General features: G+C 39.4%; 1 protein-coding gene across 12 annotated transcripts in view; it reads left to right on the top strand.

Annotated features, from left to right (window-relative positions):
• The window catches only part of CBFA2T2 (CBFA2/RUNX1 partner transcriptional co-repressor 2), a 173554-nt gene that overhangs the window by 129333 nt on the left and 21376 nt on the right, over positions 1-22845 (top strand). For all 12 annotated transcript variants that reach the window (XR_015555604.1, XM_087445399.1, XM_087445391.1 and 9 more), the window contains 5 exons: positions 8840-8929; positions 16525-16706; positions 17953-18206; positions 21267-21352; positions 22601-22796. Coding sequence is in view for 11 of the 12 variants with exons in the window: in XM_087445399.1 (XP_087301525.1) it covers positions 8840-8929; positions 16525-16706; positions 17953-18206; positions 21267-21352; positions 22601-22796 (808 nt within the window). In the remaining variant the exon portion in view is untranslated. The remainder of the gene's footprint in view (positions 1-8839; positions 8930-16524; positions 16707-17952; positions 18207-21266; positions 21353-22600; positions 22797-22845) is intronic.

Below are 22845 nucleotides of genomic sequence, written 5' to 3'. Positions count from 1 at the left end.
TGTCTTAAAATTGAGTTTCAGCAGGCCACTGAGGCTCAACCACGTTAATGCAAGGTTTTGTTACTTAATATATTCAGTGTGTCATGCATTGTTTCCAAACCAGAGAGGAAAGAAAGGCAGCAAGTTTAATTTTCAAAATAATAATTTGTAAAATTATAAGTTTCATGGTCTAAGTAAATAGTATCAAAGGGATTACATTCTTCAGCTCCTCATGCAAATACAGTTTCTTTAGAATTTTGAAGGTACACATAATTTTTCTTTCTATACTGAGTGTGGTGACACCTGTGGTATAAGGGAGTGATTTTCTGACATTGACAGCTAGGTGGGGTTTGACTCGCAGTGTATATAAGGGAAGTACTGCCAGTTCCCAATGTTTGTCAATCAAATTCTTCAAGATTTACCTCCTGTAAAAGCACCCCATGCTCCTGTGTGTTAGCCTCTGTACGAGAGAAAGATGAATCACAGTACTAAACCTTAACGTTGCTGTCCTCAAAGTGTAATCAGGGACCCCTGGGATTCCTCCAGACCCTTTCAGGAAGTCTAGGAGGTCAAAAGTATTTTTATAATAATACTAAGATGTTACTTACCTTTTCACTCTTATTTTCTCATGAGTGTACAGTGTAATTTTCTAGAGGCCGAGTGATATAGGATGGTGCAACAGATTAAATGCAGAAGCTGATAGGAGAACCCACTTGTCTTTTTTTTTTTTTTTTTTTTGTGAGGAGATCAGCCCTGTGCTAACATCCGCCAATCCTCCTCTTTTTTTTGCTGAGGAAGACGGCCCTGGGCTAACATCTGTGCCCATCTTCCTCCACTTTATATGGGACGCCGCCACAGCATGGCTTGCCAAGCAGTGCGTTGGTGCGCGCCCGGGATCCGAACCAGCGAACCCCGGGCCGCCGCAGCGGAGCGTGCGCACTTAACCTCTTGCGCCACTGGGCCGGCCCCCCACTTGTCTTTTATTAAGCTAGATATCAAAGAGATTTGCAAAACTGTAACACCAGTGCCATTCTTCTTACTACGTTTTTTGGGAAAATATAGTTACTTGGAAAGGGATTAATAATAAATATTTTTCAAATTCTAAGTTTTAATTTCTGATATGGTGATTATTGATAGGTGTAACCCACATAAATTTAATAGATTTTTCAGTCTAGTGTGGACGAAACAACTTTTGTGTAAGGCAATGTACAATAAATGACTTTTGCATCATTTGAGATTCAGTCCTTGTTTTGTGTAGCTGTAGGTTATTCATTTTCATTGCTATATGGTGTTTAATTGTAGGAATGTACCACAATTTATACTTTTTGCTTCTGATGGACATTTGAGTTGTTTGCATTTTGAGGCAGAGTTGGGGGCCCAACACCACCCCCACATTCTGAGATTTGCTAGAAGAATTCATAGGACTTGGCGTATAGTTGTGCTCACAACTAAGATTTATTACAGAGGCATAATAAGGATACATGACTAGATCACACAGAGCTCACTCTTCCCCCAGCAATGAAAATGCAGCACGGAAGCCTATTAGAGACCCAGTGAATGCCCAAGGATTTTACTGGGGTCTGGGCACATGGGCACTCTTTGCCTAGCACCTACCAAAATTGCAGACTCCCAGAAGGAAAACTAATGTTCAGCATAAACCATCTTGTTTGCAAAAACAGTCTAGACACAGTGAGCCACCCTTATCAGTTAGGGAAAGATGTTTTGTTTTTGTTTTGGAAAAAAGTATTTATTGGTCAAATTTTACACTACTATGGAAAAGTCTTACTGGATCTAGACTAATAAAATTGTCTTTAAATGTCAAAATGAGTTGGAACATAATTAGAAGCAAAGCAGACATCAGAATGCAGAATGTTGTGCAAATTCCATCACCAAATTACTTTGAGTCTAAGCTTAAAGATAGTTTCAAGAGTAAAAGAAAAAAATGACAAACTTTATTTGCCAAAAAAAAAAAATCTTTTCCTAGCTATGAAAAAAATATATGTAGATGTAGCCCATCATCTCTTAAAAGGCCATGCTTGGGTTAACTTTTCTTTTTCTTCCAATCGTTTTTATTATGACATCATTAGCAGGTGTTAAAATACACATAACATAAAATTTACTGTTAAGTGTTTGATTCAATGGTATTAAGTATATCCGTTGTGCAACTATCACCACTATCCACCTCCAGAACTCTGTTCGTCTTGCAAAACTGAAACTCTGTACCATTAAAGAATAATTCCCCATTCCCTTCTGCCCTCAGCTTCTGTCAACCATCATTCTACTTGACTACTCTAGTTACGTCATGTAAGTGGAGTCATACAGTATTTGTCTTTTTGTGGCTGGCATATTTCACTTAGCATAATATACTCAGGGTTCATCCATGTTGTAGCATGTGTCAGAATTTTCTACCTTTTTATGACGAATATTTTGCTTATCTATCCATCCGTTGATGAACAGTTGAGGTGTGTTTCCACCTTTTTGGTTAGGGAAAGTTTTATATCAGCATAGGAAACTGTTCATCAGCCGAGTTCCTAAACGCCAGCCAATGGTCCAGCCTTGCAAGCCAGCTTTTCTAAGGTTAACAGTTTTAGACCTGCTACGTTAACTCTTTTCTGTACAGACACCATTACAAATAATGTTGCTGTGAGCATTCTTACACATGATACATGTGTGCAAGCACTGCACCAAACAATGGAATTGGGATTTCATAGGGTATGCATGCGTACAAATTTAGTATATAAGGCCAGATGGTTTTCCCAATTGTTATACTAATTTATACTCTCACATACTGGGATTTTCATTAAGATCAGTATCTTAGTCCATTCGGGCTGTTATAACAGATACCATAGATTGGGTGGCTTATAAACAAGAAACATTTATCTCGCAACTCTAGGGGCTAGTAAGTCCAAGATCAAGGTGCCGGCAGATTCAGTGCCTGGTGAGAGCCCACTTCCTGGTTCATAGATGGCCATCTTCTCACTGTGTCCTCACAGGGCGAAAGGGGCAAGGGAGCTCTCTGGGGTCTCATTTTTATAAGGGCATTAATGCCATTCATAAGGGCACTAATGCCATTCATAAGGGCTCTGCCCTCATGACCTAATCACCTCCCAAAGACCCCACCTCCAAATACCAACATATTGGGGATTAGGTTTCAACATATGAATTTTGAGGGGTTACAAACATTCAGTCTGTAGCAATTGGTGTTGAAACTGTAAATATATTTGGAAAAGATACAGAAAAAAGTGTTTGTTAAATTTAACACTCATTCATTATTTAAAAAAAAAAAACTTAGGAAACCAGTTATAGCAGTAACTTCCTTAATCTGATGACAGTTACATATACATGTTAAACAAAACCTATAGCAAGCCTCATACTTAATGGTGAAATTTTGAAAGCTCTCTCTAATATTAGGAGGCAGATAAAGATGATTCTGAGGGCCAACCCAGTGGCATATTGGTTAAGTTCGTGTGCTCCACTTCGGTGGCCCAGGGTTCGCGCGTTCAGATCCCCGGTGTGGACTTACACACTGCTCTAAGCCATGCTGTGGCAGCGTCCCACAGACAAGAAAAATAAAATAGAGGAAGATTGGCACAGATGGTAGTTTAGGGCCAATCTTCCTCACTAAAAAACAAAACAAAAAAAAACCATGTTTCTTCTATGCAATGTAATCCTGACCATTCTAGCCTAGCAAATAAGATATAAGGGTTGGAGAGAGAGAAATAAAACTGCTCTTATTCACAGATAAAATGATTGTCTTGTGTGTGTTGCATTTGAACTTACCACTCAGTTCTTTTTTCTTTTTCTTTGGGTTTTGCTACCATCTTCTTGAAAACTTTGTCTAATTTGGAGGAGAATGAACATCTTTAGATTGTTATATTTCTCTTTCAAGAAAGCCTTATTTAGTCTTCTATTTATGAAAAGGATGGTTAAGATTTTGGTGGGCATATATAAGTGGAACAGTCCTTCCATATGGAGGAGACATTGTTAGCCAACTCAGAAAGGGCCACACAGTTAGGTAGTTGGAGTTTAGTTCCCCTATGTGCATTCCGTGTTTCTGGTATATAGGAGATAAAGTGCTGGTAGTCCCTAACTATACCAGGGAGCAAGCCTGGCCAATTTCCACTGCAAGGTAAAGGGAAATGTTTTGTACTCCACCCACTTATTTTGGTGGAGTATTTGGAAAATACACATTTGGGAGGGTAGTTTGGCAGTGTTTCAGGTACCTTACACTAGGCAGTTCCTTTGACTCACCAATTTCTCCTTGAAATTCATCCTAAGAAAATAATAAACAGTGTACACCAAGATAGTCAGTTTACATTATTTATAATGCCAAAAAAAATGAAACCAGCTATATGTTCTAGAAAAGCTTCAGTAAGTTACAATACATCAGTTTAATGGAATATGATGTAGTCATTAAAGATCAGGTGTGGTTCAGAGGTACAACAGAAAGGCATGCCTCTTCCTATTCCTCCTGACAAATAGAGCAAAAAACCATGGACGTTATATACAAAATAAAAATAAGAAGACTCTAAAAGATGGAGAGAAGAAGGCGGATTGGCCAGTGACCTTGGGACCCAAGGAAGTACAGAGCAGTGAGTTCCCTAGGTTTTATGTTTTCATCATATATCCCGGATTGTGGTCTGGAGAAACTAGTAACCTGGAAACACTCATGAGCACAGACCAAGAAAAAAAAGCCTATTTCTATGCAGAGGACCAGGAAAGGAGCAAACAAGCAAGATAAAAAACGCTTAGACAATAACCACCCTATTGCAGCCAAACACCTCAGAAAAAACTGCAATAATGGGCACCCTTCCCCCTCTTATCAGAGGCCCACTGAGGAACCCAAACTTCCACCACTTCCCAACAGTAATGAGCCCCTCCCTCCTCACCTCTCCAAATCAACAGAGGTTGGGTGGAGAACTTAGGATCAAGGATTCTGACAGCATCGAGGATTCTCCTTGTCCCAATGGTGCAGTGTCAGAGGAGGCCTCAAAAATAGAAAACGGAGATAAGATCTAGTGTCTTACAACAGAGAACTCTAAATGTCCAAGATACAATAGAAAATCACTTGTCATATCAGGAACCAGGACCACCTCAACGGGAATGAGAAAAGATAACCAAGAAACATCAGCTAAGCTGACGCAAATGTTGGGATTATCTGACAAGCATTTTAAAGCAGCCATCACAAAAATGCTTCAGTGAGCAATTATCAACACAAATGGAAAAATACAAAGACTCCTCGAAGAAATAGAAGATATAAAGAAGAACTAAATAGAAATTTTAGAACTGAAAAATATAAAAAAATTGAAAACTCACTGATGGACTCAAAGGTAGAATGGAGAGGACAGAGGAAAAAATCAGTGAACAACAGAAGCTAGAACAATAGCAAAAACTACCTAATTTGAACAACAAAGAGAAAATGACCAAAAAAAAAAAAAATGAACAGAACCTCAGGAACTTGAATGAGTATAGCAAAAGATCTGAGTCACAGTAGGAGAGGAGAAAGAATGTGGAGCTGAAATCATGGCTGAAATTTTCCCAAATTTGATAAAAACCCTAAACCTACAGATTCAAAAAAGCTGAGCAGGCCTCAAACAAGATACCGCAGAAAGACAGAAAATCTTGAAATCAGCGAGAAACATCTTACCTATAAGGAAAAAATTCCAGTGACAGTGGATTTCTCATCAGTAACCGCAGAGGCCAGAAGGAAGGGGTACATTTTTCAAGAGCTGAAAGAAAAGAACTATCAACCTAGAATCTTATATCTGTTGAAAATATCCTTCTGGAATGAAAGGTGGAGGGATCAAAATATTCTCAGGCGAAGTTAAACTAAGAGAATTTGTCTCTGGCAGACCTACTCTAAAAGAATGGCTAAAGGAAGTTCCTGGGGCCGGCCCCATGGCTTAGTGGTTAAGCGCACGCGCTCCACTACTGGCGGCCTGGGTTCGGATCCGGCGCGCACCGACGCACCGCTTCTCCGGCCTGAGGCCGTGTCCCACATACAGCAACTAGAAGGATGTGCAACTATGACATACAACTATCTACTGGGGCTTTGGGGGATAAATAAATAAATAAATAAATAAATAAATAAATAAATAAATATTATAAAGGAAGTTCCTGAAACAGAAAGAAAATGATAAAGAATCTTGAAATATCAGAATAGATGAAAGAAAAATGGAAAGAGTAAAAATAGAAGTAAATGCAATAGACTTTTCTTCTCCTTTTGAGTTTTCTAAATTGTTTGGTGGTTGAAGCAAAAAATTATAACATGTCTGATATGGTTGTCAGTATCTAAAAGAAATATTTAAGAAAATTATATTATGAACTGGAGTGGGTAAGGTTTCTACACTTCTGTATCTTGATTGCATTGGTGATGACGTGAATATACACATGCGATAAAATGGCTGAGAACTATATACACGTCTGACCAGTGCTAGTTCCCTAGTTTTGGTATTGCACTGCAGTTATATAAAATGTAACCATTGGGGGAACCTGGGTGCAGGATACGTGGGAACCTATCTGTACTATTTTTGCAACTTCTTATAATTATATGAAAATTTTAAAAGATAAAAAAAATTTAGTCTCATATCTGTACCTGTTGTCTTCTAAGACCGCTATAGATGTTACCCTTGTGATCCAGAGACCAGATCCCATAACCTTTTGCCTTTTCACATTCTTCTGTCAGAAGCATCTTTCCCAAGGCTGCACTTTGACTTCTCTAGATGACACTTATGTAAAGCCTTCCTTGTCTTCCTAAGTCTGATTCAAACATGTCTTCTCTGTGTGCCAGTAGTGTCCTGCACATGTGTACTTCAATTATACTGTAATGAATAGCTGACTTGTCTGTTTTCCCACTAGACTCGACAACTTCCTAGAGTTCTTAGGGAAAAAAAAAAAACTATGCTCTTATTTATTAAATAATTGAATGAGAGGGAAGGATAACAGAGCAGCAGCTTATCATCCCTCTCAGATAGAGGATTGCCCTGCATCTACAATGTATATAGACCCAAGTCAGTTTCTGTGGTCGATTTCTCTGTGCCACACAGTCCGTCCTTTCCCTCCTTTGTCTATCCACAAGAAAACTTAAAAGTCATTCGTATAATCTTTCCATTGATTTACTCTACTTGTGTTTACTTTGTGATGCCTGATTACATTCATTGTAGTAGGGAAAGAAGATCATTCTTTTTACATTTTTACGTTTAATGTTTATTCCTGATTACCAGTACCTTTGGTTGCGTTTTGCAACTGTCACGTACTTAAAACAAGTATTCAGTTAAAGTTAAAAGGATTTTTTGTCTGAAATGAGATAAACTGTTAATTTTCATTTAACATGGTTATATTATTTGATTATATTATTTGATATACTCTTTTTCCCTAAAGAGAAATGTTTTAATTTTTAATGAATATTAATATATTTGGAAAATCCAACATAATTTCACATCCAGAAATAACTGCTGTTGTAATTGTCCTTCCAGACGCTTAAAATACTATCTAAATGTGTGTCATTTTCATAAGTGGATTGTTGGAAAACATACTATTCTGTTTCTGGTTTTTCACTTAACAGTATATTACAGACATTTTTCTTCGTTAATGCATACAAATCTGCCCCTCCTTAGGTGTTCTGATTTATGACTGTATCATAGTTTTTAATGCAGTTTCCTGTTGGTGGACCTACATGCTCTTCATTTCTTATTAAGAAGCAGTGTTGTGCTGATGAATAATTTGTAGGATACACGTTACATCTTTGAACACTTGATGATTTTATAAAAATAAATTGCTAAAAGTGGTATTGTTCTTTCAGGGGAGCTATAATTCAGATTAATGCCCAGTTTTGTTTTATTTTTTAACTCATTTTTATACTATGTTTTAGGGAATTGAAATAAACATATTTTGTGAACTTTGAAGAAAATTTTGTTTTTGTACCATTGCTCTTAACAAAGGGGCTGAGAATCTTAGTTTAAAGCCAGACTTTTGAAAAAAATACAGGGGAAGTGCATATAACTTTCCTGGAAATACTAAAATCCTACCAATGAGAGTCTGCTTATTTGGAGGTGCTCTGATGTGCAAACAACCACTTGAAGGTAGAAGGCACCTATTGGGTTTTGTTTTGGTTTTGTTTTTGTTTTAACTTCTGATTTAGAAGATTTGGGGAACTGATGCTAGGAGGTAGGCAGAACCTATGAAGAAATGAACCTCTGAAGAAATGAGGCTCTGAGCTGTTGAGTCTTCAAGTTATGTCCTGGGCTGATTTGGGATCTGTTCAACTGGAAACACCGTAAACTTGGTTTCCTGTGCCTGAGGCAGCTCGCGATGAACCCTTCAGTACAGGAGACCTGAGTTGCCTCCATTCACGGGTAGTAAGGAGGGCATTGCCCTGTTCTACAGCCCAGGCTGCTGAGCACAGAGGAGAATTTAGATTTGGGGTAGAAGAGAAAAGAAAATCAAGGAGACAAATTTCTTACTTAAAGGAAACAATTTGGTTAACCTTTGAGAGGTATCTGAGTTCACGGTAGTGCTCTTGGAATTATCCTTTTACTTATGATTTAAAAGGGTTCAGGGCTGGCTCCGTGGCTTAGCGGTTAAGTGCGCGCGCTCTGATGCTGGCGGCCCGGGTTCGGATCCCAGGCGCGCCCCGAGGCACCACTTCTCCGTCCAACCCGGGGCCGAGTCCCACGTACAGCAACTAGAAGGATGCGGACCTATGATGTACAACTATCTACTGGGGCTTTGGGGGGGAAAAAATGAATAAATAAAATCTTTAAAAAAAAAAAAAAGGGTTCAGCACTATCAGACTTATATCAGAGGACAGAGTCCTCTGATAAAAGTTTTAGAAGTCGAACAATGTTATTTATCTTTTCAGAACTCAACAGTAACAATTGAAGAATTCCATTGCAAGCTCCAAGAGGCTACAAACTTTCCTCTTCGTCCTTTTGTGATTCCATTCCTCAAGGTAATTTTTTTTCTTTTTTTTATTGATGTCTGAATAGTTTATAACATTGTGAAATTTTGGTTGTACAAATTTGTTTGTCAATCACCATATACATGTCTCCCTTCACCCCTTGTGCCCACCCCCCACCCCCATTGCCCCTGCTAACCACAATACAGTTTTCTCTGTCCGTGTGTTGGTTTATATTCCACATATGAGTGAGATCATACGGTGTTTGTCTTTCTCTTTCTGGCTTATTTCACTTGACATAGTACCCTCCAGGTCCATCCATGTTGTTGCAAATGGGACGATTTTTTCTTTTTTTATGGCTGAGTAGTGTTCCATTGTGTATATATACCACATCTTCTTGATCCAATCAACAGTCGAGGGACACTTGGGTTGCTTCCACTTCTTGGCTATGGTGAATAATGCTGTAATGAACATAGGGGTATATAAGCCTCTTTGGAGTGTTGATTTCAGGTTCATCCTTGGATAGATACCCAGTAGTGGGATAGCTGGATCATAGGGTATTTCTGTTTTTAATTTTTTGAGGAATCTCCATACCGTTTTCCATAGAAGCTGCACCAGTTTGCATTCCCACCAGCTGTGTATGAGGGTTCCCGTTTCTCCACCACCTCTCCCACATTGGTTGTTTTTTGTCTTGGTGATTATAGCCATTCTAACGAGTGTGAGGTGATATCTTAGTGTTGTTTTGGTTTGCATTTCCCTGATGATTAGTGATGTTGAACATGTTTTCTTTTTTTTTTTTTTTAAAGATTTTATTTATTTATTTTTTCCCCCCAAAGCCCCAGTAGATAGTTGTGTGTCATAGCTGTACATCCTTCTAGTTGCTGTATGTGGGACGCGGCCTCAGCATGGCCAGAGAAGCAGCGCGTCGGTGCGAGCCCGGGATCCGAACCCGGGTCGCCAGCAGTGGAGCACGCTCACTTAACCACCAAGCCACGGGGCCGGCCCCTGAACATGTTTTCATATGCCTATCGGCCATCTGTATATCTTCTTTGGAGAAGAGTCTGTTCATTTCCTCTACCCATTTTTTGATCGGGTTGTTTATTTTTTTGTTGTTAAGTTGTGTGAGTTCTTTATATATTATGGAGATTAACCCCTTGTCAGATATATGTTTTGCAAATATTTTTTCCCAGCTGGTGGGTTGTCTATTCATTTTGATCCTGGTTTCATTTGTCTTGTAGAAGCTCTTTAATCTGATGAAGTCAGATTGCTTATTTTTTCTTTAGTTTCCCTAGTCTGAGTAGGCATGGCATCTGAAAAGATTCCTTTATGACCAATGTCAAATAGTGTGTTGCCTATATTTTCTTCTATGAGTTTTATAGTTTCAGGTCTCACCTTCAGGTCTTTGATCCATTTTGAGTTAATTTTTGTGAGTGGTGGTAAGAGATGGTCCACTTTCATTCTTTTGCATGTGGCTATCCAGTTTTCCCAACGCCATTTATTGAAGAGACTTTCCTTTCTCCATTGTATGTTCTTAGCTCCTTTGTCGAAAATTAGCTGTCCGTACATGTGTGGTTTTATTTCTGGGCTTTCAATTCTGTTGCATTGATCTGTGTCTGTTTTTGTACCAGTACCATGCTGTTTTGATTACTATTGCTTTGTAGTATGTTTTGAAGTCAGGGATTGTGATGCCTCAAGCTTTGTTCTTTTCTCTTAGGATTGCTTTAGCTATTCGGGGTCTTTTGTTGCCCCATATGAATTTTAGTATTCTTGGGCCGGCCCCGTGGCTTAGCGGTTAAGTGCGCACACTCCACTACTGGCGGCCCGGGTTCGGATCCTGGGTGCGCACTGACGCACCGCTTCTCCGGCCATGCTGAGGCTGCGTCCCCCATAGAGCAACTAGAAGGGTGTGCAACTATGACATACAACTATCTACTGGGGCTTTGGGGGAAAAAAAGGAGGAGGATTGGCAATAGATGTTAGCTCAGAGCTGGTCCTCCTCAGCAAAAAAAGAGGAGGATTAGCATGGCTCTTAGCTCAGGGCTGCTCTTCCTCACAAAAAAAAAAAAAAGAAAAGAATTTTAGTATTCCTTTTTCTATTTCCGTGAAGAATGTCTTTGGGATTCTGATTGGGATTGCACTGAATCCATAGATTGCTTTAGGTAATATAGACATTTTAACTATGTTTATCCTTCCAATCCATGTGCATGGGATGTCTTTCCATTTCTTTATGTCATCATTGATTTCTTTCAATAATGTCTTGTAGCTTTCATTGTATAGGTCTTTCACCTCCTTGGTAAGATTTATTCTTAGATATTTTATTCTTTTTGATGCAGTTGTAATTGGTATTATCTTTTTTTTTTTTGTGAGGAAGATCAGCCCTGAGCTAACATCTATTGCCAATCCTCCTCCTTTTTTTTCCCCTTTTTCTCTCCAAAGCCCCAGTAGATAGTTGTATGTCACAGTTGCACATCCTTCTAGTTGCTATATGTGGACGCCACCTCAGGATGGCCGGACAAGTGGTGTGTCCATGTGCGCCTGAGATCCGAACCCAGGCCACCAGTAGCGGAGCGCACACACTTAACTGCTAAGCCACGGGGCCGGCCCCTGGTATTATCTTTTTGAACTCTCTTTCTGTTAGTTTGTTATTAGCATACAGAAATGCAGCTGAGTTTTATAGGTTGATTTTGTACCCTGTGACTTTGCTGTAGTTGTTATTTCTAATAGTTTTCCAATGGATTCTTTAGGGTTTGTTGTCTGCAAATAGTGCGAGTTTCACTTCTTCGTTGCCTAATTGGATTCCTTTTTCTTGCCTAATTGCTCTAGCCAAAACCTCCAGTACTATGTTGAATAAGAGTGGCGAGAGTGGGCAGCGTTGTCTCATTCCTGTTCTCAGAGGAATGGCTTTCGGACTTTCCCTGTTGAGTATGATGTTGGCTGTGTGTTTGTCATAAATAGCCTTTATTATGTTGAGGTACTTTCCTTCTATACCCATTTTGTTGAGAGTTTTTGTCATAAATGTATGTTGCATCTTGTCAGATGCCTTCTCTGCATCTATTGAGATGACCATGTGGTTTTTATTCTTCATTTTGTTGATGTGGTGTATCACATTGATTGATTCGCGGATGTTGAACCATCCCTGCATCCCTGGTATAAATCCCACTTGATCATAGTGTATGATCTTTTTAATGTATCGCTGTATTCAGTTTGCCAATATTTTGTTGAGGATTTTTGCATCTATGTTCATCAGCGTTATTGGCCTATAATTTTCCTTCTTTGTATTGTCTTTGTCTGTCTTTGGTATCAGGGTGATGTTGGCCTTGTAGAATGAGTTAGGAAGTGTTCCATCTTCCTCTATTTTTTGGAATATTTGAGAAGGATGGGTATTAAATCTTCTTTGAATGTTTGGTAAAATTCACTGGAGAAGCCATCTGGTCCTGGACTTTTATTTTTCCTCGAGGTAATTTTTATGAGATAATTACCAAATGTAATATATCTTCAACATTTCCTCAAGATCTGCTGGTGATCCCTGTTATGTGATTTAAATCAGGGCGGCTTGCCGTATTTTCATGACTTTATTTTATTTTGGGCTGCTAGAGAAATGTGAGGGCAGTCTGCAGATAAGCCTTATACTTGATGAGATGAGAATTACAAAAGTCTTCAGTTGTGGTCTGTATGCAGATGTTGCTGGTAACACATAGAAGGAGCAGGTCAACAGGGGAGCAGGAGGTGAGTGGGCCAGAGGTATAGGTAATGGCGTGTGCGGGCTGGGCTCTTAGCAGAGGAAGTAACTGGACAATAAATCTTTTGGTTGTAGCCAGAGGGTGAAGAGTGTGCATTATCTGAGAGGAATCTGTCAGGCAAAGGAGAGGCCTTCACAGTTTGGATTTACCTAAGGACGGAAGAGCATGTGGAAAGGCCGTGTTTGCTCTCTCCAATCCCTAGTTAGACGGGCTTCTGATTTTGTCCTCTGGAATGTATGTTCCCTGGAACATAACTTTTGGGGACACTGTTCAAAATTGTGCTTACCTGATAAGTGAAGCAGTGTTAGATTTATATGTAATATGCCCCTTTAAAAAAACTTTTTATTTTGAAATAATTTCATGCTCACAGAAAAGTTGCAAAATGGTACAATAAAATTCCTTCACTCGGATTCTCCAAATGTTAATATTTTATCACATGTGCATTATTGTTCTCTCTTTGTCTTTCTATTTATTTTTTCCTCAGAAATGTTTGAGAGTAAACTGCAGACATGGTACATCTAAATACTTTAGTATAATTATCAAATCAAGAAATTAACATTGATAAAACATTATTATCAATAGACCTTATTAATGTGTCACCAAATATCCCACTAATATCCTTTACAAGAAAAGAAAAAAAAATTTTTTGTTTGTCCTGTATCTAATTCAAGATCATATCTTGCATTTCATTGTCATGTCTCTTCAGTCCACTTTAATCTGGAACAGCTTCTCAGCCTTTTATGATCCTGACACTTTTGAAGAGTACAGGGTAGTTATTTTATAGAATATACCTCAATTTTCATATTTTTGATACTTCCTCATGATTAGAATCGAGTTATGCATTTTAGGCAGGACTAGCTAGTAAGTGGTATCACTGCGTGCTCTCAGGAGACGGAGATGTTAACTTGTCTCAGAATTGGTGATGTTGACTTTGATCGCTTCGTAAAGGCAGTCTCTGCCATGCTTTCCCACTGTCAAGTTACCATTTTTTCCTATTTAACTATAATTTTCAAAAACAGGTAAAATTATGACTCATACAGATAAAAAATGAACCCACATCGAAGATTTTATTTAACTCATTATTGGTAAGGAAATCAGTAAGGTCTTACAGCCAGTTCGGGGAAGAATCCACAGAACAAACACGTTTATAGATCAGGATTATTTTATTTATTTAGTTAGTTAGTGAAGAAGATCAGCCCTGAGCTAACATCCATGCTAATCCTCCTCTTTTTTTGCTGAGGAAGATCAGCTCTGAGCTAACATCTATTGCCAATCCTCCTCTTTTGTTTTCCCCAAAGCCCCAGTAGATAGTTGTGTGTCATAGTTGCACATTCTTCTAGTTGCTGTATGTGGGACGCGGCCTCAGCATAGCCGGAGAAGCAGTGCGTCAATGTGCGCCCAGGATCCGAACCCAGGCCGCCAGTAGCAGAGCACGCACGCTTAACCACTAAGCCATGGGGCCAGCCCCTAGATCAGGATTATTGATGTGAATGTGCAAACAGAAGTAAAATTGGCTTCTACAGTGGGCAAGGGAAGTTGGTTGAACCTCTACTGGTCATAATTTTATGCATGTCCATAGGCAACAGTTATTTTGCATTGCTGTCAGTTGTCTGTAACTTGCAGAGTTGTAAAATAGTTCAAAGGCCATGAAAGACTGGAGTCAGATACCAGTGTGCTTTAGACCAGGCATAGTTTGGAAACCTATGACCCAAATCCAGCCCACACATGGTTTTGTACAGCCCTGGAATGGTTGTTACAGGTGAACATTTGTAATGGATTTGATAATATGGAAGAATAACTTTGAAGCCCAATTAAGCTACATGTTATCCTCAATCCATCACCCCTCCCAAAATAAATTCCATTTTTTTCATTAGTAGTAGAATGATAGTACAAAAAAACTGTACCTCAATTGTGTTTGTAATTTGACTTTTGTCAGTAGAGTATTCGTGGAAATTTATTTTCTTCTGCCTTGTATATGAATACACATATAATATTTTCAATTTTGCCTCTTGATTTACAAAGCCTAAAGTATCTAGCCAAGTAAGTATGCCCCTTTTACCTCCTTTTACTTTAGCTTCTTTTCCTAAGAAAATATAGTACCATCAAAAAGATGGGTCATCTTACCATTTTTTTTTTATAACTTGAAAAATTAGAGTAGGGGCCAGCCCGGTGGCTCAGCAGTTAAGCGTGCGCACTACCCTCTGGCAGCCCGGGGTTCACAGGTTCAGATCCTTGGCGTGCACTGACACACCACTTGTCAAGCCACGCTGTGGTGGTGTCCCATATAAAGTGGAGGAAGATGGGCACAGGTGTTAGCCCAGGCCCAATCTTCCTTAGCAAAAAGAGGAGGATTGGCATCGGATGTTAGCTCAGAGCTAATCTTCCTCACAAAAGAAAAAAAAAAAAATTAGAGCATAGCAGGCATACAGGAAAATGCACAGGTCTCAGGTACCTGGCCTGTGTTGTGGCTCTGTTCTGGTAGTGTTGAAGCCTTGCCCTCTCAGAGCAGTCTGTGGTGCCTTTTTCAGCCCCGAAACAGCTGTGCTAGTTCTATCTTGGTCTCTCTTCTGTATGTCAGAGCCAGTAGACGGTTATTTCCCTAAGACTCTGGAATCAAGAGAGATTTGTGGAATTGGTGTAATAGGAAATAATTAGCTTTTTGTTTTAATTCATCAAAGGGCACATGTCACAGATGTCTAAAGATCTGACATGGTATTTTTTTCAATTAAGTTTTTACAGTTGCTACAAGGTCGAGGTTATAGAACAGACTTAGAAAGTGTTCTGTATCATCAAATTCCCTATTCTTAACTCTGTTACTTTGGAAAACAGCATGAGGTAGGTTGTTATGGCAGCTTTTTGGTTAGCATTTGGGTTTTTGTCAATTTATTTCTGCTTTAAAACAGTCACTAATTATGGTGCCTGCTAAATTAACCCTTGGTAAAAGGATGACTACTTGCATGTATTAAAACTCTCCTTTTACTTGCTCATCTGTTTCCCGTGGGATAGAGACTTCTATTATGGGCTCAGTCTAAATTATTTTTAAATTTGGGGAGAAAAATATAATTCTTTATTTTTTTTTAATGAAAGGGAATATGGGAAAAGTACATTTTATATATGAAGAAATTAGAGTTAAGTTTAAAGATGTATAGCATTTTTTATATGATTTGTCACCTTTAAAGTTTTTCTAAGTTTGAGGAGAAGGAAAAATAATCGGTACATGATTAATTATCCTTTTACAAAATAAGGAAACGTGCCCAACTAGGATGCCACACTACAGAAATAGGTTGTGCCCGTGTGTTACCTGTTTATCCTCAGAACCTAGTCTAAGGCTTGTTGCCTTCATTCCCATCATTCCCAATGCTTTTTTCAAAACCCCATGTTCCAACCAAGCCAGAATAATCACTGTTTCCGGAATTCCATGGTAGCTCTCAAAGATCACTGAAGGGAAGGTTGAGTAGTGCTATCAGAGATGAGCTGGGATTCAGAAGAGAAAAACCAGGACTTGTAATGATAGAGGAAAGAATGAACTCCTCCTTCTCCCGTCTAGGCAGTACTAATTCTCTGACCGAAGTCTTCAAAAATGTGTAAGTTTTTAAATTATTATGTTCAACAAACCAGTATTGAGCTTTGACTCTGTTACTAGGCCACAGAGGTAAATAAAGCACAGTCTCCTCTTTAAGGGGATTTACATCTTGTAGGGGCAAGAGACAAGTCAACCGATAACTCAAGATCAGTATAATAGATGTCACTTTACTCGTAGAGAGGCCTGTGGAAACCAGACTGACATGGAGAGAAGGGCTTTTGTCTTGTGTCATCTGGTTTGTGAAGGCCTTTTGAGGTGATGAGCCCTGTTGTGTAGTGCTCAATGCTGGGAAAACTGCCTTCCAACCCCTGCCTCTTCTTTTCAAGGCCAACCTGCCCCTGCTGCAGCGAGAACTGCTGCACTGCGCTCGGGCCGCTAAGCAGACCCCATCCCAGTACCTGGCTCAGCACGAACACCTTCTGCTCAACACAAGTATCGCGTCTCCTGCTGACTCTTCTGAGCTGCTCATGGAAGTGCATGGAAACGGAAAAAGGCCCAGTCCAGAGAGGTGAGCAGAGAGGAGCTTTGTTGTTCTTGCTTTTCTGGAACCACTCTGAGCTGCTGCTTTGCTTGTGAAAGAAGGAGAATTTGATTACTGTGGTTATATATAGGTATGGACTCAGAACTTCTAAGGTTAGTTTTGCTTTGTCCCAATATTAGCCAGCAGAATGCTTTTCAAATCTATAGGCATAGCTCCCAGACGTGAGTATTTTTCAAAAACTCTTCGGGTGTCTGTATACACCTGGTGAGAAATTCTGCTCTAGAACATTCTGTGGGTCCACTGCTCCAGAACCATAAGAAATACAATCTGCCCAAGGCATTTTTTCTAATTTGTGAAGTCTTGTAAAAGTGTAACAATTAATTATTGGTGCTTGTTTATGAATCACCTTTACTTTGAAGATTGAAATTATATTAATTCTGGAAATTTTAGTTTGTCTACAGCAATATTTTATGGTTTGTCAAGGAAGCAATAATTTAACAACAGTGGAAAGTTAGTTACAATTGAAGCTAAATGATTAAAAACCCTACCAATTCACAAGTGTATTAATTATGTGAGGCTTTTTTCTCCCAGGTGGAGAATTGTTTCCTCCTAATAACTGACCTCCATAGTAGCAAATTTGATCTCAAAATATTCCCAAACATAGTTGAACCCATATTCCTCCGTATTGCTATCACATAAGAAAATGCTGTCATCTCCTTAGTTTCTCCTTTGCTTCATGAGGTTTAGATGTTTCTGCCTGGTTATGAATGGATTTGACCTCTCTTTTACTGCTGGAATAAAGCAGCAGTTTCCATTATCTGCTTGGTCCTTGAAGACATTCAGTTTCAGACATTTCAGTTCGTGCCTCATGTCAAAGCTTTGCTTACTGTTTTCTTTTCTTTCTTTCTTTTTTTTTTTTTTTTGAGGAAGATCAGCCCTGAGCTAACATCTGATGCCAATGCTCCCCTTTTTTCTTTTTTCTGAGGAAGATTGGCCCTGAGCTAACATCAGTGCCCATCTTACTCTATTTTATACGGGACGCCGCCACAGCATGGCTTGACAAGCAGTGCGTCGATGCACGCCCGGGATCCAAACCGGCGAACCCCGGGCCGCCGCAGCGGAGCGTGTGCACTTAACCGCTTGCGCCCCTGGGCCGGCCCCTCCTTACTGGTTTCTTGTTTGTGAGAGTGCTTAGCACAAAGTGGGTGCTCAGGAAAGGTTTACATGAACACTTGTTGACGGGCTCAGATATGTACTTCTGGTTCTTTTACAGGAGGGAAGAGAGTAGTTTTGAAAGAGATACCATTGCTCCTGAGCCTCCTGCCAAGAGAGTGTGTACCATCAGCCCTGCTCCCCGGCACAGTCCTGCCCTCACTGTGCCCCTCATGAATCCTGGGGGCCAGTTTCATCCTACTCCTCCGCCTCTTCAGCACTACACCTTAGAAGATATTGCAACTTCCCACCTGTATCGTGAACCCAATAAGATGCTAGAACATCGAGAAGTTCGTGATAGACACCACAATCTTAGTAAGTGACGTAAGCAGCATGGTAATGATTTAACTTCAGATTGAATCCTTGAGTTTCTTTTCTACTCAGTGATAAAGCAAAATAATATCATTGTTGCTTTTTCCCACAGGTAAGCTAAAGCAGTGTTATACATAAAAAAGAATATTAGAGTTGTAGTGATCTCATTTGAAATTGATCTTACTTCATACCTTCTTGCTATCATCATTATATGATAGAAGTAGAATTAAACAAATTTTTGGAAATACACAATGAAATATTTAAGAATAAAGGGGTATCACTTATTCTCAAATGGTTCAGAAAAAAATAGAGAATGATAAAGTAAATGAGGTAAAATATTAACATATGGGAAATCTGGGTGAAGGGTAAATGAGAAGTCTTTGTACTATTCTTGCAACGTTTCTGTAAGTCTGAATTTATTTCGGAATGAAACATTTTTAAATTTAAGAAAGATGTAAAATATGTGGTCTTGGAGGTGAAAGTGCATGGTTGTTTAGGTCAGGAGGTAAGGCATATCTAAATTTAAATCTTGGCTGTGCATCCTAACTAGCTGTGTGATCTTATGCAAGGCTCTCTGATCCTCAGGTAACTCAGTTCTAAAATGGAGATAACCACCACCTGTGCTGGGTCATTGTTACATATGGAATGCCTGGCACATGCCTCCTCTGTAACCATTAAATTTAGGAAGAAACAAAAAGGCACCTAACAAACCTCACGTGATCAATTTTGGACAAGAGCTCTTGTGTCATGTACTCAAGTTTACTGCAGGAGGTTCTTTGGAGTTTAACTGCTGAGCGTGTGTCAGAGCAGAGAACGAAAGGCTACCAGCTTCCAGGGTTTTCCCTCCATTTCCATTCGTGGGGTACCTTGTGGAATAAAAAATTGCAACACATTTGCCCATCCCTCTTCTGACTTAGGCTCACTAGCATTTTTCAGGAGCTTGGACCCCACAGTAGGACCCTGGCTTCCTGCAGTGGTGGCTGAATGGTGAGGGCCGTGACAGCAATGGTGTTCTCAGCTACCAACATTTCCTGAGTCTTAGGTACCACGTAGACTGTGGTGTACATACATTATCTCAGTTAATCCTCATAGCAGTCCCATGCAATTGTTATCCCCTTTTAACAGTTGAGAGATGAAGGAACTGTGGCCAAAATCACATAGCTAGAAAGTGGCAGAGATAGGATTCAGACCCTGGCTGTCAGATGCCCAAAGCTTGGGCACATTGCCAGTATGTTATGATGCCTCCCTTAGCAGCTGTTCTGTATGATCCAATCCCATTTCTGCCTATGTCTCTCTTTTTATGTTAAAAACTAGATTTGCTGTTGATTTCTTCTATATTCATACACATTTTTTCCCAGTTTAATGTATTACTTTCTGAGAAAAAAGTATCCTAAAAACTAGCTATAACTGTGTTTTGGTCAGATTTTCCTTGCATTTCTAACAATTTTAGAAAAACTTTTTTTCATCTTGAAGTGTTCTACTTGAAAGACCTTTCATCCTCTACCTTCATGGTTTATTTCAGGTTTAACCATTTGTCTTCCAGGCTGATTACAGATTCCTTGATTTTCCCCAGTCCTCTTTTGAAAACGTATGCCATAGTATGTTTGTAGCTCTTACCAAACCATTTATTCCCCTGGCCCTTTGTAAACAAATATGTTGTAACACCCTCTCCCCCTCCATTCTCCTAAAATGAAATTTATGGATACTATAGCCTACCTTAGACCCATAATTTTAGGATCAATATTCTAAAGTGTAATATATAAGAAAGTATTTTATAATATATTAGTTCTCAGGCATGACTATAGAAGAAGATATAATCAAATAAGCAGTTGCTTGCACAGAATACAACACCCATAAATTCAGAGTGATAACAGGTGTGTTATATTAACAATTCTCAAATACTTGGGGCAGTGTTGCAATATGTGACATGATTTTTCAAAATAGTGGAAACTCTTAATTTTATATTCCCTTGATTCACACAGTCTTTGCATTCCTGCAAATTTCAGTATATATCAAAACCATGCAAAAATTAATATTTTGGTAATACTAAGTTGTTTCCAAGTGCTTGCACAGTATCTACTCTAGTTGTAGTGGTTAAGCATTTGCATTGTGCTGTATCCTTGCTGACACTTAGTATTATCTAACAGTCTAATTTTTTATAATATATAGATATAAAATGCTATCTTAGTGAAGATTTTATCATTTATTATTTTTGTGTGTGTGTGAGGAAGATCAGCCCTGAGCTAACATCCATGCTGATCCTCCTCTTTTTGCTGAGGAAGACTGGCTCTGAGCTAACATCTATTGCCAATCCGCCTCCTTTTTTTTTAATTCCCGAAAGCCCCAGTAGATAGTTGTATGTCATAGTTGCACGTTCTGCTAGTTGCTGTATGTGGGACGCAGCCTCAGCATGGCCGGAGAAGCGGTGCATCAGTGCGCACCCAGGATCCGAACCCGGGCCGCCAGTAGCGGAGCGCACACACTTAACCGCTAAGCCACGGGCCGGCCCAGTGAAGATTTTATTTGCTCTATATGACTAATAAGTTTGAGTGTCTTTTCATGTGTTTATGGACCCTCTGTACTTTCCTGTCTGTGATATACCTATTTATTTCTGTGGGGTTTTTTTTTCCCCCCCAAAGCCCCGGTAGATAGTCGTATGTCATAGTTGCACATCCTTCTAGTTGCTGTATGTGGGACGCAGCCTCAGCATGGCCAGAGAAGCAGCGCGTCGGTGTGCACCCAGATCCGAACCTGGGCAGCCAGTAGCGGAGTGCATGCACTTAACCGCTAAGCCACGGGGCCGGCCCTACCTATTTATTTCTTTTGCCTCTTTTTCTTTTGGGATATTTGTCTTTCATAATTGATTTGTAGGAGTTTGTTATATATTCCAAGTGGTGACTTTTTGTTGGTTTTATGTTATTTGTGGGTCCCATACTCCCATCATGAATCATTGCCTTAGTAGTGTTCTCATAGTTGGTATGAATGTGTGTGTATTTACTTGGTGAAATTCTGTTTACTGTATTCTTCCCTCTATCTTCAAATTTAATCTCTAATTTCTAATAGGTCTAAATGGAGGCTATCAAGATGAGTTGGTAGACCACCGTTTGACAGAAAGGGAATGGGCTGATGAATGGAAACATCTTGATCATGTAAGAATCTTACAGTGTATAATTTTCCTAAGTATTTATTACTTTTAATTCTTTTTTTTTTTAATTTTATTTATTTATTCTTTTTGTGTGTGTGTGTGTGTAAGGAAGACTGGCCCTGGGCTAACATCTGTTGCCAATCTTCCTCTTTTTGCTGAGGAAGATTGGCCCTCAGCTAACATCCGTGCGCATCCTCCTCTATTTTTTTTGTATGTGGGATGCCACCACAGCATGGCTTGATGAGCGGTGCATTGGTCTGCGTCTGGGATTCGAACCTGTGAACCCCGGGCTGACCCCCTATTACTTTTAATTCTTAGTATTACAAATAGTAATTGAGTATACTGTAGAGTATGTGTGCTTAAAATGAGCTTAACCAGAGCCACAGTGTCTTTGCAATAAAAGCTGATTTATCTACTACTCCCCCAGCTGAAGAGCTAAGAGAATTTCCAGATCTTTGTGATGGGGTGATCGCTTCAGGTCATAACCAGATGAAGTCATGTAGTATAATGGTTAAAAACATAGGTTTGTGAGTTCAGGTCCCAGCTTTGCCATTTCCTACCTTTGTGTAGTAGGCAAGTTGCTTCACCATTTTTAGCCTTAATTTTTGTATCTTAAAAAAATAAGAAGCTGTATTATTTGAATTCATAAGAGAGTTGTAATAATATGTAAGGTGCGCCTGGTATATAGGAAATCTTAAATAAATGGAGCTTCTCCAAATACAAATGAGAATTAGTATAGTAGTACCAAATGTAAGCCTCAGTTCTCTGTCCCAGTGGAAGAGAGATTCCCCTCTCACTAAAGAGGGAAGAGGAGATGTAGCACCTGCTTGAAATACACATACAGTAGCTTTTCCTTCTTGAGTGATGATGTCTCTGGAGGTTATTTTTCTGATTGCATTCTTATATATAAATCTCCGGCTTTATCAGATGTCTTGGTATGTTTTGGGCAGATATATAATGTGGTTACACCATAGTCTTTAAAGGACCATATTATAATGAGACTCTGGCTGCTTCAACCTTGAATCCAAAAAATGTTATTTTGAAATTAAAAGAAAAAAATTAAATGTGTGCGTGTATATATATATATATTTAAAAAGAAGCAATGAGAAGTGCTTTCAAATGTAAACTTAATGTTGCTAAACCTGTAAAATACTTAAACTTTCATTCTTTATAGTTTACCTGTTCTTGATATTTGACATTGGTTGCTTGAATGTCTTCACCTTGCCTTTGCCTGACTTCCTCTCTGGCTCAGGCCCTGAATTGTATTATGGAAATGGTAGAGAAAACAAGGCGCTCCATGGCAGTTCTGCGGCGCTGTCAGGAATCTGATCGTGAAGAACTCAACTACTGGAAAAGACGATATAACGAAAACACAGAGATGAGGAAAACGGGGAGCGAGTTGGTCTCCAGGCAGCACAGTCCTGGGAGCGCAGATTCTCTCAGCAATGGTAAGGGGAGAGTCGCACCTAACATGGCAAGGAAGGCTTTTTATATTTT

The sequence above is a fragment of the Ceratotherium simum genome, chromosome 21 (assembly GCF_057802395.1).
Source record: "Ceratotherium simum simum isolate JZ-2026a chromosome 21, ASM5780239v1, whole genome shotgun sequence".
NCBI classification, from domain to species: Eukaryota; Metazoa; Chordata; class Mammalia; order Perissodactyla; family Rhinocerotidae; genus Ceratotherium; species Ceratotherium simum.
Note: the sequence above shows the minus strand (reverse complement) of the source record. Positions and strands in the feature narration are given on the sequence as shown.